Consider the following 16435-nt stretch of genomic DNA (forward strand, 5'->3'; position numbering starts at 1 on the left):
TGCTTCAGAGAAGGTTTAGATTGGATATTGGGGAAAATTTCTTCCCTGAAAGGGTCGTCAGGCCCTGGAAGAGGCTGCCCAGGGCAGTGGTGAAGTCACCATTCCTTGAAATGTTCAAAAAATGTGTAGATGTGGCACTTGGGGACATGGTTTGGTGGTGAGCAGGGCAGTGCTGGGTTAACATTTGGAATCAATCTTAGAGGGTTTTTCCAGCCTTAACAATGTTATGATTCCATGTGCTATGCAACTCGTGAGGCATAGAGCTCACAAATCTGCTCTGGTGGGTTACAGGGAGTTTGGGGATGGCATGTGGCTCACCCTTGGTTTGAGCATCACTGGGAATGTTTGGGAGTTTTGGAGGACACAATTAGCTGTGTTTACTGCTGCTTTCTCTCCTGTTGTCCCATTTGGTATGGGAGATCTGCTCCTGGGGCTCACCTTCTGGGACAAGCAAAGAAGAGGACAGAAGACACTTGCTGTGCTTGAGTTCAAGCCTTGACACCTTCATTTTAGCATCTGTAAAAGAAAAAGTGCTTGTGTAAATAAAAACCATGTGTTCACCTTCCAGCTGAAGCCTTGGGGTTAGACCACATGGTCCCTGTCCCATACCGGAAGATTGCCTGTGACCCTGAGGCAGTGGAGATCATCGGCATCCCGGACAAAATACCCTTCAAAAGACCTTGCACCTATGGTGTCCCCAAACTCAAGCGGATATTGGAAGAGAGGCACAATATCCATTTTGTTATCAAAAGGTGGGTGGTGAGGAAGGCAAGGGGGAATGCATGGCTTGAGGGCACTGGGGACTTGAGCTGTGTTCCTCTCGTTGCTCACAGGGTTTGTTTTGACACCCAAAACTCATTTCACCCTTTTTCATGGAAAAGAGCTGAAAGCTCTTTTCCCCCCACAAACCTCTGGTTTTCATCTCTCTTTTTGTAAAGATGTGACAGGTCTGGCTGTACCATGGTCACCCTCAAGCCCTGCCATCCTGTTTTAAGTGATGATGGCACTAGACATTGCTCGTGCCACCCCAAGCATTTCAGGTTGTTACAGCACCCTCCGATCACAGCACAACCCTTTCCAATGGCATTTGGTGGATGGAAGTGGTGCCTGGGTGGGGGGAGGAACATGATGCACAGGGATTCCCTCCACCTTGTTTTTTGTTGATCACTTGTGCACGTCCTCTATATCTGGTGACGAGGATGGGCACTGTGTCTTGGTGTCTGCATTTGCACTAGAGTAGGAGGAGTGGATGCATTCCCAGTTATGTCTGTGGCATGCAATCCCTCTTTGCTTCTCTATCAGGAAAATCTGCTTTATAATATATTTAATTATTTAGTCCCTGCCTGTGCAGCACTTGTATTGTTTCCCTGCTAGAAGTGTGAAACTATAGCACAGAAAGATCCCAGCTAAGTCTCCCAAGGGCACTAAAATCACCAACATCAACGGAACTCAGGCATCCTAAGAGGAATTAGCTTTCCATATGTCAGCTGCTAGAGGAGCCACTTTCTCCCACCCTGCTCAGGCTGCACCAGTCTGGATCAGGCCCTGGGATATGGCCCTGGATACACTTTGCTCCCATAAGCAAAGTTGTGGGTAGCACCAAAATATGATATTCAGGAGACAGATGACATCTGGTTGATGGTCTGTCTTGGGAAGTGAAGGTCCAGCAGCGACTTTGGTCCTGCTCTCTCTTTTGGTAAAGCCAGCCTATAGCAGCCTCATTTAATAAGTTAATTAAATTAAGTGAATGATTTATAAGCAGATTTAGAGGTGCTTTAGTTAAAAAACATATGCTGTAAGGTTGCTTGGTTGCACAACAGGCTAGAAGGCTTTTTTTTTAAGCTGAAAAATTAATTCTCTTTTTTTAGAGAATTAATAAAACCACTATTTTGACTTGGTTTAATGCCGTTCATTAATAAAACCTCCAATTCAGTCATTAGAAGCACCTAATCCTTTTTTTTTCCTTTTCTCCTAGGATGTTCGATGAGAGAATTTTTACAGGTATGTTCTCCATGTCCTTTGATGTATTGCCCACAAAATTGAACTATTATCCAGAAAGCAGAGTTGAAATAATGTCATCTGTAAGCAACAGAAGTGCAGGACACATGCAGTTATGCTCAGTGAGAAGAAACCTTGTCTGTGCCCTACACCAGGACATGCTGAGATTTCTTTTGCCTGGGATTGGTGCAAGCTCTGCGCTCCCCTTAAAAATTGAGTTTTGAAGGTTTAAGTGAGAATTCCTGGTTTGTGAGGCTGGGCTGGCTCCCTGCACCAGGCTGAGTTGCAGTACAGGCAGCACACAGCATGTTTCTGTGCTTTCAAGAAAATCATTGCCGTGTTCTGCACTGGTAAATTTTTATCTTTTTTTGTCTGGGAAGTGCTAGCATCATCCAACTGCTGACTGTTTTTAAAAGAAAAATAACAAAAGTCCATTTTTTCAGTGGCAAAACCCTGATGAGGGAGTTCTTTGACTTTCTCTGCTCTGTGTTTTCACTCCTTTTTCTCTGAGCTGGAGAGGCCAGATTAAGTCTTTACTGTGAGGGTGGTGAGGCCCTGGCACAGGTTGCCTAAAGAAGCTGAGGATACTCTATCCCTGAAAGTGTCCAAGGCCAGGTTGGACAGGGGTCTAGTGCAAGCAACCTGGTCTAGTGGAAGATGTCCCTGCCTACGACAGGGAGTTGGAATGAGATGGAAGGTCCCTTCCAACACAAACTATTCTGTGATTCCATGATAAGTACTTCTTGGCAGATACAAGAAAACAGGTACCTGTGCTGTCCAACTCAACCCTCACTCCAGCAGTGCCCTCATCACACGCCCTCATGCACACCTGCACTGCATCCAAATTTATCATGCCCAGCCCTGCTCCTGGATCACCTGGGCTTGGCTCACAAGAAAAGACTTGAGGTGTTGGGGTATTGTTTTGGTTTTTTTCTCTGAGCTGCCAACCACACACACACTCGCAGCTCTCCAGACACCTTCTCAGATATCTCTGCCAGCCAAATTATTGCTCTGGTCCCGTGGCAGCCCCAGCCCTAACATTGCTCCCTGGGCACGATGATGCTGAAGCCACCCAAAGGGGACCTCCGGCAGAGCCTGAAGGGGTCCCCACCTGCATGAGGGGGTTCTTTGTCTAAAGTAATTAATGGCTTTTTTTTCTCAAGAAAAGGATTTCTTTAAGCTTTAACGCATCCCCAAGGGATGGCACACTGAACTGTGTCTTGGGATGCTTGGGTTTTCCTTGCATAATGGCTGCACAGTATCTGGGGGAGGCATCAAGTACATCTGTACATCAGCTCAGGAGCTGCTGATGGAGAGCACTGTGCTGTGAGCTCAGGGGTTACATCGCAGGGAGCTGCAAGTAGAAATTAGGAAACGAAGAAGCAAACCCAGCAGAACTGGGGTGGGTAGCAGGTTATCTCTCTTGACTGGTCCCTGCAGGGCTACTAGAAGCAAAACCCATTAAACCTGTCTTTTTGTGGTTTGCATCAGCACATCAGCCTGTGCAAAAAAAAAAAAGCATCTGCTGAGTCAGGAGGTGCCATTTCTGCAGAGATGCTATTTTCTGAGTGGAGCTGTATTTTAAGTTGCCAAGTGCAAAGTATCTCAAAGATTCCCCATACAATTTTGCTCGCCCTTTCATTAAAATACCCATTACTGCTTGGAAGACTATTTTTGCTCCTCCCCTGGGTAGCAGCTTCAGACAGGCTCTGCTGCTGGAAGAACAAGATTTGGTCCATAGAAAGCACAAATTAAAAGGAGCCCTTTGGACTGTTGGTAGATAAATAGTGTCTTTAAGGCTCTATATTGCTGCTGGTCCCATTGCCAGAGCCCTGCCCTTCCTGGCAGGCAGGAACCAAAGGGACAGAGGATTCACATTGCCATGGATGAGATATGTTTTAGAAGGGTGGGGATATTGCAATGGTGCTTTGAGACCAGCAAAGGGCCTTTGGCAGCAGCTGTTTTACAAGACACCTCTGTGGTTTCTGCAGCCTCACAGTGTAATGGCATTCTCTCCTTCCCCCAGCCCTCATCCTTCAGCTCTTTGCTCACCTTCCCTGCCTTATTGCATTTCCTACCCTGCCTTCAGATTACTCTTTTCATCTCCAAGGTCATTGCCAGGCTTCATTTCAGCTCCTTTCAGGCTGCTGAGGAACAGGGAAGGGAGAGAGGAGGTTTTTCATAGTGATGGGATGCTTTCATTCCTCTTGGTGTCACTGCCTGTGGGGCTTGGAGCTGCAGGACAGGGCTGCCTGTATCACTGATACTCTGGGTTTTGTCAATCTCCTATCCAGTGCAGCCCATCTCCTTCCTTGGAACAGGGCTGTCCCCCATTAGAAGTTAGTTCCTACAGTACTGGTCCATGGCCCTGAGTTTTCTGACCCTAGTCCCTACCTCTTGGAACCTTGTCCTGGCAGCTAGCCCTTTCGGGAGATGCTCAACCCTGGCAGGGCTTCTCAGCACACATAGTTAATGCAGAGGTTTAAGCAAATGTCTTGCTATTATTTTAACATGTAAACCAAATTAAATCTGCATCTGTCTCTTTGCAAGCAGGTGACACTTGAAAACCTGCCTCCCGCTCTGACCTCAGCTCTGGGACTAGGAGGGGACCAAGCTGCATCATTGACATCTCCAGTTGCTAATTCTGTTTTTACTTTTCCTCCCAAAACCTGCCATGCGCACTTGGCACCAGGAAGCAAATTTACCAAAGATCCAACCAAGCTGGAACCCTCCAGCCCCCCCCGGGAGATTTCCCCTGAGCCACACCGCGGGGCTGCGCTGGACCTGGCGGGGACCTCTCAGGCCAACAGCAGGTAAGTGAGGCTTCTGTCCCTGTCCCCTGCCAAGTGACATTCCTCAGAGCTATTTGGGGAGCGTTAGTGTGCACAGCAGGTTACTGCTGTATCCATCAGCAGTGTGCAATGCATGCAGGAGGTTGCCATGGATGTAATTCAGTAAGCTGCAGCATCAGGTCCATGTAGGTCCATGGTGGGAAGGTGAGTGATGATGAATTGATGTTGCTTTCCTGCCTTCTTAAAATCCCACTGTAATGGTACAGCTAGCCAGCACAGGAGGAGGCCAAGCAGCCCTGTCCTTTTGCAAGCCAAAAATTTGGAATCATTGATTTTGAACAAAACCGATAAAATCGGTGCTGTGCCTGGGCAGGCTGAGATTATCTGTTGGAGCCCTCTGGTGTTAAAACATGACCTAAGGATTCACCCTCAGCCCATACCATAACAGCATCCTGCTAATTAGGTGTTGCTTGCTTATAAAGCTCACAGGGAGACTAAAAGTAGATTTAATAAAGACTGGGTTATAGAGTTCAGCAGAGCAGGAAGCTTTTTATAAGAGTACCTGTTTCTGTTGCAGTCATGCCATGAGCTAGACAAGTCCGTGCTGGCAGTGCCTGTGGAACATATAGCGCATAGCATACAGCTTTCCAGCCCAGACTAGGAGATCCAGGAGGTGTTTTTCTCTGTATAGCCCCAGAGTCCTTCGTTCTTGCTTCAGTGGAAGCAAGGTATAATTTAGTCTTTAAAATCACTTTGAAGAAGAGAGGCAGGGCATCAGTTTATAGCAGTATAAACTGCTCTAAGACAAGGAGCCTTCTCCTGGCCTTGCTTCACACAGCTGGCTCAGTCATGGATGGGGTGAGAAGTGCTCCTCAGCCTTTCCATCACAAAGCCTCACTACCCAGCACTGATAGCTCCACCAGCTGGAACTGCTGACTGTGCTATGGGGTTGATAAGTTCTGCAGGTCAGGACAGGGATACAGGGTGACTTGCGTCCTCCATGACATCTCTTGGGTTCCTCTCGTTTCTTGGCTCTTCATTGACATGAACCCGTGACAGGCTGGAGTCTCCTCTGGTTCTCCCCAGTGCTGTTTCAGGTTTATCCTCTTGGATGTGGCTGCCACATGCCCCTTAAGCTGTGCATGCTCTGGGCAGGGGAACCTGCATCACTAGGGCAGGCAACAAGTGAGCCCAGCAATATGCCCAGCACGGAAATCTCCATCTTTGGAGGGCAGAGACTTCCTGACCTGCCAAGTCCACAGGACTAGCATTTGTCTCCAGCCTTCTGGGTATCTTCAGCTTCAAAGGAGGGTTTGCAGGAGCTTTTACTTTGTTCTTCCTGCAAATGAGGAACCTCTGTGCCTTGGTAGGAGCATTTCCATAGCAATGGTCCACTCAGATCAGAGTCCTACTCCAGGAAAAGGGCAGTGCCCAAAAGTCCAGGAGAAAGGCCAGACACTGTGAGGGGTAACGTGCTCCCCAGGGAAGCCCTCCTCCCAAATTTCCCTGGTAAAAGGTTGACTTTAACCTGAAGTGGGAGAGTTTATAACCCTTTCCGAGGCTCACCTTCTAGACCAGTGATCCTTTCTACCAATACCACATTTAGGAAGAACATTTCAAGAATACTCCTAGCTTGTTCTGTGGTTTGTTCTGCTGACACTGCTGAGTGGATTTAGGCGAGTGAGAAGTGGTTTTGAACATCACTCTTAAACCAATAGGAGTATGGCACTGGCTCAGAAGGTTTTCCTTCCCCATGAAGGACCAGCACTGGGGGAGAAGTGCATTTCCAGAGTGGTTCCTTGGGTTCCTTACTGCCAAAGAGCCATGGTTGTTCTTGTTTAAGAGAGAGACAGAAAGCATACACATCCTGAGAATGCTAAATAATCTCATTTGGATGCTGAACACCTTGTGTAAATTCCTGAGCATGTGAAGTTAACTGTAGATGGGAGATTGGGATAGTGCCCAGTTTTGGGGAAAAAAGGTTTTGAGCAGTAAAAGTATTTACCAAATCAATTGAGTTTTTTCCTTTATCCCTCTTTACTTTAGCTCTATGAGTAACCACATTGTAATGATACCTTATGCACTCCTCTCTGTCACAAAGGGATGGAGCCAACCAGGTTTCAGGCTTAAAATGTCTCTTACTTTCCAGAGCTCTTTGCTGTGGTTCCATCTGTGAGTGTCTAGAGGCAGGACGGCCATCAGTGGGGTAGCAGGACCAGGATGGGTTTGGCAGCAGGGCTTATTCACAAAGAAACTCACAGACCATGGCTTTCCTTGCAATCATGGATGCCGTGCCACTATTGGGACCTTGGGTGCAGTGACCCTGAGGACCTGTCCTCAGCCCTTGCAGCCCTCTATGATGGAAGGCAGGGTTTCCCCCTTGTAAAGTAAGATACATGCGGGTATTCCCCCAAAATGCTAAAGCAGTGGAAAGAATTCAAAAAGGTTTATTCAAAGGCAAGAACCCTAGAAACTCACAAAGAATATTCTGCGCCAGCAGTGAGAGCACTGGGCCTGAGAAAGTAATGCCTCCTGATCTTTTCCAGGCTTCTTATCTTCTCTGGCCTCCCTTCCCCAGCCTCCAGGCAGTCACATTTTGTAACACCATGAGGCTTTATCTCTCCTCAGACCAGAGAGAGAGAGAGAGAGAGAGAGAGAGAGACTGCTGCTTCCTCTCTGGGACACAGGAGGGAAAGAAACACTTCCCCCCCCCCCATCCTTGAAAAAGGGGTTTCTTCTTAGGCAAAAAGTCTCCCTAAGCGACATTTAATTAAGCTCTAGTTTTCGCATTACAAATTCTTCCAAAAAGGGGTACCTCTTCCTACACCCCTCCTGCCAGGATTGGTTCTACACACACCACTGTGTTTTTAAGCTCTCTCTTTTCTTGTTCCTTGACCACCTCTCTTGTCTGCCTTTCCCTTCCAGGTCTGAGAAGTGTAGTGTTTCTGAAAGCTGTGAACCAGGTGAGGAATAATTCATTTTCTCTTGCAAAACAGTGATACTGGGGGACAAACTAGAGAAAGATGCCTGCAAAGTAACTTGGATGTGTGACATCTGATTGCGGCACAGTACAGTTCTCTAATGACTTTATCCCCATTCGATAGATGCAGAGATGAAGGCTCTTACTGTGTGACCCTCCAGCTGAGGAGGTCAAAGTGCATAAATTGAAATTAATGAGGCTTAAGCATGTGCTTAAGTGCAAAGCGAAAGGAATTCATCAGTCTCAGTTCCTTTGAAAGCCATCACTTAGAAGTCATAGGTGTCAGTGTTCTGAGCACCACAAATGATAAGGAAGTGCTTTTCCCCAGATTTAGCAGTTTTGACCTGTTGAAACAGCACACCAAGCCTTGCTATCTTGCTTGCCCAAGCTGCAAGCTGGGACTCTGCCCCTTGCAGTGGATCCATCCCATCCTAAGTGAGGAAGTTTATCCTGAGATAAAAGGAAGCGGGTTAAGCACTGTGGGCAGCCTCCTGGGGCAGCCTCTTCCTGGGGCAGCCTGTTAGCATAGGTTCCCATCCACTGGGGTTGAAACCATGCTGAATTTTGCAGGGGTTCAGCTGGTCGCATCCTGGTATGATGCAGCTGCCGTCAGCCCTCTCAGAACAGGGGCATGTTCCAGGCATTTGGGAGCATTAAAAATGCCAGAAGCGCTCACTGGAGACAGCTTCTCTGTGTCCCCACCAAAGCCTGTTGGTGGCTTTGGTTCATTTTAAGTGAAGAAAGCCAGGAAACAAGCATAGAACAAGGGCCAGCGGCCACTTCGAGGGCCCCAACAGCTCCTGCCGGCTGACCTGTTTGCAGAAGCCATGCCTACAGATGTCCTTTTGGGTGCCTCCATGCTGTGGGCTTGATGCCACTGGGCCACTTTACCAAAGCCTTGTTGATGCAGGATGCTCAGTTGGCATTGACGTCACAGCCGGCCACACTTTCCCTGCATTGGTGGGCACACATGGCATTACTGGATCCTGTTGGCGACTGCCTTCCGTTGCCTTTCCCCATAGGTACCTCAGGAGAGCTAGGTGGGATCAGGCAGATCAAAATCGAACCAGACGAGCTGGACATCATCCAGATCACCGTACCAGGTAGCTGCTGGGGTACCGTCTGTGTGCAGTGGCTGCTGCGCAGGCAGGGCTGCTGCATCATGTCTCAGCATTTCGCTTTGAGAAGAGGCATTAGCAGGGTATCTCCCAGAACAAAAGGTTCCCTTGTGCACGTGCAACAGTCTTCCTTCGCTGACAGTCATTTTAAGGAGCATATTGAGATTTCCTGGGAGCATTGGTAGGTGTTTTAGGGTTCTTTGTTGTTTTTTACCTCTCTCCTTCGTTGCTTTCTTATCTTGCCTTTCCCTTGGAGAAAGCGAGCCTGGTTTGCTGCTTTCCTTCACACATGGGCTTAGAGGATCCCAGGTATTGAGTGCAGGATGCTTTTGACGAGGTCCTTCGTTTAGAAAACCAGCCTGGTTATGAAGAGTTCATAAAAACAGGTCTAACCTGCTTAATGCAGGTTTAATATTAAGCATGTGCTGAAAATGTGTTGGAATTGTTGACATTGATGGGGGAAGTTCCCTGCATTTCTGCCCGCAGAGGTCAGTGTCAATGGGTGGTCATGGAGATGAGGTGCTTGAGGGGCAACTGTGAGAGTTATTTTCTACTTACCTGACCTGGACAGTACAGCAAATGGTAGGATGATCCTCAGGGTTTAATGAGTGGATTGTTAGCAGTTTGCATTTTCAGTGTGCTTTACAACCATTAATTAATAATCTCACCAGAATAAGGGCAACAACAGGACTCAAACATGCCCTGAGGGTGAGTGATGCTGGGGACAGCAGTGACACCCAGCCCCACTGCACCAGTGTTCACCTCTGTTGCACCCAAATTGTAGCAATCCCCTCAGTAAGGTGATAGTAAGTAAGGGGATTCACTCCAGGATTGGTGTAGGGTGGACTTATCTATGGGTAATATAGGGGAAGAAGAAGGAACAAGGTATTGTGGTACGTCAAACATTTTAATTTTCAACTTGGCAGCTAATGAAAGAGAAGAAAGCTAATGTGTGGTGAGGTACAGCAGGAGGAGGGGGAGTAATTACCACTTCTCCCGTGCCAGGGAGATCATACTCCAAGTCCTGAGTCCGCCTTTTTTTACCTTATTTGAAGATCGAGTACAATCAGGGGGAATGCAGGTGAGGACAGGGAGGAGGACTAATAGAAAAGAGGTTCTCACCTGCAGGGAAAAATTGATGAAATTGGGATTATTTTTCCTGTGAGGTCAGAAGTGACCTGATTGAAGTGTATAAACTAGCTGTAACTTTATTTGAAGATTAATTTGGATGGCTCTTTGAGGGCACTGGAGAGCCTAGCACCTGGGAAGACAGATTTAACAGAAGAGGGCAGACAAATTGCGTAAGGGAAGCCCAAAGAGGGGTGATTTTGTGGAAGAAGGCAGCGTAAGTGGAATGGTTTCCTCCCGTGTAGTAGCTAAGTTTAGCAGCATTAACTTTTTTAACCAAAATTGAGTGTCCATATGGAATTAAGCCAAGTAAATAATTTTGAAGTATTTTTGCTCTTTGCCTTCTGTAGAGGTTAGGAAGAGACTTTTGCTTCTCAGGTTGAGTGACTGAGTGTGTTTCAGGGATGAGCTTTGGGTGGTTCTGGGGAGGAAGAAGGCAAATGCATCCCCAGATCAGCTTCTGGTGGTGTGTGGGGCTCTCAGAAGTGGGAGGCCCTTCGCTTGGTCTTTGCTGATGGGTCAGGACCTTCTGAACCCTGTTTTGGGGACAGTGTGTCCCTGGCATCAGAACAAAAGGTGCCCATGGATTTTTGTCTGCAGACCGATCACCTGGTTTAGATGAGATGCACGACTCAGTGCCCACACACGTGGCCTCCGAGGAGTCGAGCTACATCCTGGAAACAGTAGCAGGTACCAGAAATGAAGCATGTGGGAGGCCGTGTGGTGGCACCGGTGTTCACGCATGTGTCAGAAATGAGTAAATACCATTTCTGAGCCAAAGTGATGGAGTTGGGACCCAATTCCAGAATCTTGGCCTCAATCAGACCACCTGGGAACTCCGATGAACTAACTGGTGGCTTTTCTGGCACTGCTGTTCCTTCCCAGCTCCCAGCATTCTGCAAATCCCAGTTCCTCTTCCTGGTTCATGCCTGGGATTTACCTGTGGAACGTGTGCTGGCCCAGTGGCTTCCCTTGCTCCTGCTGGGTCTCTCCTCTCCCAGGGAGCCCATACCAAAGGGCAGGGAGACCTCTTGTATGTAGGCAATGAGTTATTCTGCTGATGCAACTCCTGGCATGCTGGTACCAAGCCCAGCTTCTGCTGGGACACATGTTCAGAGCTTAGTGAGGGGAGGGAGCATTTGAGTGGCTGTAGGGCACCCAGAGAACTCCTGCTCATCTGGTGTGGTTTTGCTGGTGCCTACTACTGCTTACCCTATTCTTCCTCATCAGAGACAGAGAAGGGGCCAAGTGAGGAGTCTCGACGTGAAGAAAGGCAGATGGAGGGATCAGGTGAGTCTACGGTGAACTCTGAGCATTGCCCATCATTGCAGGTTTTTGGAAGGATGGATGAACACAGATGTATTTCGGGTTCGGTTTTGTGGGCTTCCTATGTTATCAGCAAAGCCTTCAGCCTCCAGAACCTCAGCACAGAAGGGCACTGCCATGTTCCTGGGCTCTGTCCTCCCCTCTCTTGCTGGATTTACTTTTCTACCATTTTTTTTCATTTCTGGCTGCTAGCACCACTCTGTGGCAGGTGCATCCCTGCCCTTCCTTGCTAGGGGATGAGCTTGGACACAGCTGTCAGAGGTCTGGCACTGATCTGCGGGCATGAAGAGTGTGCAGCCAGCTCTGCCAGAGATCAGGGGCTGCTCACCTGTGCCGTGCGTTGCTTACTCCTGAAGCAGCTGGTTGCTCAGACCAGTTCTCTCTATTGTTTTTTTTTTTTTTTTGCAGATGGTATAGGGGATGTTTTAAGTCATTTGAGGAAACAAGTTGAAATTCTGTTCAACTCACGATACGGTAAGATGGTCATTAACACATTTCATCATGCCGAGTGTCGGCCTTGTCACCTACCATTTCCAAACCAGCAGCTGACTGAAGGTGCTATCTAATTTGTTTGTTTGCTGTCTGCTGGGTTTACAAATGCATTTGAAATCTCCTCAGGCCTTGTTATTGAAGCTCTTTCCCTTGGTTTCCTCAATGCTGTTTCACTGACTGCAGCCTAGGAATTGCTTCCGTGGCCTTCAGCCTTTCTCCCATGGAGGAAAGGTCCAACATGGTTCCAGCATCATTTGCTTGAAATGTCAGAGAGGGTTTTCCACTCAAGGTGGTCATTGCATAGCTCAGGAAGGCTGATGGCACCTCGATGGTGGGGACTGGCACTCAGCATGCTCTGCTCACCTCTTCTTAGAGAGGTTATTTAATTGAGAAAAAGTACAAGTGAGGTCACACATGCATTTTGAGAGCTGGTAGAAAGTTTTTGCCACTGGTAGGACCAGGAGATGTGGGTTTGCCTGGCAGTCCTCACAAGTTGGAGGTAGAGCGGAGCTGCATCCCCTGGGCTTGTAGAGCCCATTGTGACCAGGAAGAGAAGGGCCAGGATGCTCTTGGGCAGGGCTGGGCACTGGGGATGCAGCTGAAATGGCCATCAGAGTGATGGTCCTCACTGCACCCCATGCTTTAATAACAGACTGGGAGTTGTCATCCACACTGGTGGGGTTTTGTCCTGGTTTATCATCTCTGCCCAAGCAGTGCTACTTGGCATTGGCTGCTCAGTTGCTTTTGGCAATATTTAGCAGAGCAAGGGGAGCCCTCACCACGCTGGGCTGCGTGGTGTACCACCACGCATGTTCCCTGTCCCCTCACCTAGGAGAGGGATTTCCATGGGGGTCTGAATGTGAGGTCCCACTGCTTGCAGCCTTTTTAGGAAGGCAGGCTGTGATAATGTAGCAAATGCAAAAGCCAGTTCCAGCTGGCTGCCTGGCTCTGTCCCTCTTCTCATGTCTGCCAGTGTCAGGGACATCCCCACCAGGCACAGTGACAATAAACTCCCTTAAAACCTCCACCAACATGCCTTGTTGCTGTTGCTGTGACCTGACACAGAGGTCCAGCAAACTAATGAGATTGGGTCCCCATGCAGCGAAAGCCATAGGAATATCAGAGCCGGTCAAAGTCCCCTACTCCAAGTTCCTGATGTACCCTGAGGACTTGTTTGTTGTGGGCTTGCCAGAAGGCATCCTACTGCGCCGCCCCAACTGCTTCGGGATTGCAAAGCTGAAGAAGATCCTGCAAGCAAGCAACAACATCCAGTTTGTCATTAAAAGGTAAGGTGGGTGGGGTGGCCATCCCTTGGGGAGGATGTTTCTGCTCAGAGCTCCTGCTGCTGTGCAGTGTCCTGGGGAACGTCCATCTCTTGGTCACCTTCAATAAATTTGCTTGATTAGAAGCAAGAGTTGTTGCCTCGTTAGAGCCATCCGTGGGAGGCAGCAGTGGTGTTGTCATCTCTCCCTTGATGTCTGTTGGGTTTTTAACCTGCTTTTGCAAATGTTGGCCACAGCAGCAGGGAGCATCCAACAGTGAGGGAAGAGCCTTTAAACTTCAGGGTGCCTTGGTGTGGGACAAGGAGAGGGGCCTGGAGCCCTGAGGGGTCTTCCTACAGAAAATGAGGTAGCTGCAAAGAGCAGGGAAGATGCCAACCCTGTGTGGAGAAGGGGGGATGTCATAAGAACTGTGAGAGGGCTGTGAGAAGCCCAACCAACGTAACATGGTAGCATTGCCCTGAAAGAGGGAACAGATCCAGCAGAGATGGATTTTAAGATGTCTTGGGTATTTTAGTGATGTTTCTCACCCAACTGCTGACACAACCAATGCAGTGGGTGGCTGAAACAGAAAATAAACATTGGGAGCATGGAGATTTTGTGGTGTCAGAGCAGCAGCTCCCAGACCAGCCCAACCATACTTTGGGGTTTCTCTTGTCCTGATCTTGGACCCATTTCTTAGTGATACAGCTTCAGTGCAGCTTGTAACAAGCCTTGCTATTGCCTCACTGTGCAGTTTTAGCATTAGGTACCAAGGTAAAAATTTTTGGGGCCAACTGTATGTTGAAAGGAGCCATGCACAGTTTTTCCCATCCCTGAGAAACGTTCAGGACCATGTCCACTAAAAGTCTGTAGCTGCTGACTTAAGCTGCTCAGTCATCACTTGATTAATCTCATCCCAGGGAGCACCGCATCAGTTCATTGAAGAGTCTGTCAGTGTGAAAACTATGTCCAAAGTTCTCCTGTTGCATTGCAGGAGCTTTTAAAATGGTGTTAGACAGGGTGAGTGGTTTGTGGCTGTAGGAGTGGTGGTCCTGGGGATGCTGAAGCAGCTGAGTCTCACTGGCCAGGAAGGTCAGTCATGTGCCCTCTGCTTCTCCCTTTTTTTCCAGACCTGAGCTACTGGCAGAGGGCATAAAGGAGCCAGCATCGGACAGCCCAGCAGCCAAAGGTAGGTTGAGAGACGCCCGGCAGCTGGGCCATTAAGGGCTAGGTAGGAGAGGAATGAGAGTGATTTCATACAGCGTTTCTGTTGCCTTATCTCTCCACCTCGTTTTTTGGCTGGAAACCCCTCTCCCGTGCATCCCCCTTGGCAGCACTGCAAATCCTAATTCCTCTTATGTCCCCTGTCTCAGCCGCCAGCGAGAGGGACTCGAGCGAGGTGCTGATGGAGGACGCTGTGAAGAGACAGGGCTTTCAAGGTGGGGGGCTGGAGGCATCTGTGGGGGCTGAGGCAGAGCCCCTAGCCCACTGGGGCTGCACGTGACAAACACGTGAGAAGGGAGTGCTGCGGGTGTTGGGGCTTGGTGGGTTGGCAGAAGAGCAAGGCGAGACTGGGAGGAAGGAGAGGAAGTGGGATAAGGGGATGGGAAGCACAGACAACTGGAAAACAAGATGTACAGCTGGGACAGGCAGTCCCACAGGTCCAAGAAAGAAGCTCAAACTGCTCTGCATGGTGCCCTAATTAACCCACTTTGCTTGTCTCCCTGTCTGACCTTGTGAGATGCATAATTAAGTTTCCAAGCCTCGGGGTTTGCCTTTTCTGGGGCTTTTTCTGCCTGGGTGATACCTGTATAAATGCCACTCAAGTTCAGCATGCACTGGCAACAATGTGGTGGCTCCCTTGGGGGAAGTGATGGTGAGAAGCCTGTGGGCTGGGCGGGCAAATGCAGCTGTTGCTCAAGCATCCCTTCTTGGGCCTTGGAGGCCTGCAAGGGTTTGCACAGGGAGGGAGCCTTTTCAAAACCTTTGGCTTTTCCAAGAGGCTTTGGAGTGTGTTTTATTTTAACACAGGTAATTATCGCAACTGAATCTTCAATTTCACGTGGCTTTTATTCTTAGCAAACAGGCAGAGGAAAAAGCCCCATATTTCTGTTTAGATTATTTTTAAGGACTTTGAATGGCCCACTCCAGAGATTAGCTAATTGCAAGATAAGGACTTTCCTATAATTAGAAAATGGCATTACTTAAAAGTCACAGAGTGCCTTTTAATTTACCAGTAGAAGTCCATAATTGATTCTTTATTTTACAGAAAATTATGATGCCAGGCTTTCCAGAATAGACATTGCTAACACGCTACGGGAACAAGTCCAGGACCTGTTCAATAAGAAATACGGTGAGAAACCAGGCAGAGAGTTGGTTTTATTCCCCCCTTATTCCCTCCTAATTCTTTGCACCCTGTCTCTCCCCTCTCCTCCTGATTCCTCCTTGCCAGGTACTTTCTTTCAACTCCCCCTTGAGCCACCGACACCTTGGAGGGCCAGAAAGGAATGGCAGGTCTGGGAATTGGTGCTCTTTGCTGCAGGAGCTGTGGGAGCAACAGGGGGTGGCGGGAGGTTGGGAAGAGAGTAAGAACAGGCTGTACTGAGCACCCGCAGAAGCAGTAGGGGACAAGTAGATGCTGCCCCTCCTGTCCCCAGGGCAGGGAAATGCCGTTATCCCCATGTCGTGGTTTAGAAATAGTCTTCCCCAATTTAGTGTTCCCACTGAAGCACTCAAAACCATGTGCTGCTTGCTCATTCCTTCCTCCCTTCCAGTCCTCCTCCCCCTGCATGTGGATGGAGAGGAGAATTAGAGGCACAAAGGGTAAAGATCATGGGTTGATATTTACTATAAGCAGCAATGGAATAAGAAAACGAACAGTAACAGCTACAATATCAGGAACAGAGGGAATTGGTGCTATCTGATTGCTCCCTCTGCCACGCTTACTCCACCAGAAGGGACCCCTTCCCTATTCCCCAGAAAATAATGTGAGGTGGTACAGAATAACCTCAGGGTCCTGGCCTTACCCCCTCTGGCTACTGCAAAAATTAACCCTGTCCTGGATGGAACCAGGACATTATCCGCCCCTTATTCTGTACCGTCTATGTCATGCTGAAATCCTACACTTTCCAACTATATACATATATATATATATATATATGTATATATATAAGTATAGGTATCATTTCCATAGTCAATGGGCGTCACTCCAAAATGTCTGTTGAGCTCATTTAGTCCATGACTGTGGATTCTATCCATCCTAGATGTCTTCCAGAGCAGGAGGGCTGGTGTGCTGTCAGCTGGTTGCAAGCTGCATCAGGAGCTCACAGCTGGTATATC

The 16435-nt window shown here is 48.4% G+C and overlaps 1 protein-coding gene across 10 annotated transcripts in view; it reads left to right on the top strand.

Annotated features, from left to right (window-relative positions):
- GTF2IRD1 (GTF2I repeat domain containing 1) overlaps positions 1-16435 on the top strand; it is a 49373-nt gene that overhangs the window by 13335 nt on the left and 19603 nt on the right. For 6 of the 10 annotated variants that reach the window (XM_018076784.1, XM_018076789.1, XM_018076790.1 and 3 more), the window contains 12 exons: positions 569-752; positions 1976-2001; positions 4691-4811; positions 7716-7753; positions 8793-8873; positions 10617-10706; positions 11247-11306; positions 11751-11816; positions 12937-13120; positions 14227-14285; positions 14470-14535; positions 15366-15449. In XM_018076784.1, coding sequence (XP_017932273.1) covers positions 569-752; positions 1976-2001; positions 4691-4811; positions 7716-7753; positions 8793-8873; positions 10617-10706; positions 11247-11306; positions 11751-11816; positions 12937-13120; positions 14227-14285; positions 14470-14535; positions 15366-15449 — 1059 coding nt within the window. The remainder of the gene's footprint in view (positions 1-568; positions 753-1975; positions 2002-4690; positions 4812-7715; positions 7754-8792; positions 8874-10616; positions 10707-11246; positions 11307-11750; positions 11817-12936; positions 13121-14226; positions 14286-14469; positions 14536-15365; positions 15450-16435) is intronic. The other 4 variants (XM_018076785.1, XM_018076792.1, XM_018076788.1 and 1 more) reach the window with 3 other exon arrangements.

This window comes from Manacus vitellinus, unplaced genomic scaffold (assembly GCF_001715985.3).
Source record: "Manacus vitellinus isolate BGI_N305 unplaced genomic scaffold, ASM171598v3 scaffold_32_pilon, whole genome shotgun sequence".
Classification (NCBI taxonomy): Eukaryota; Metazoa; Chordata; class Aves; order Passeriformes; family Pipridae; genus Manacus; species Manacus vitellinus.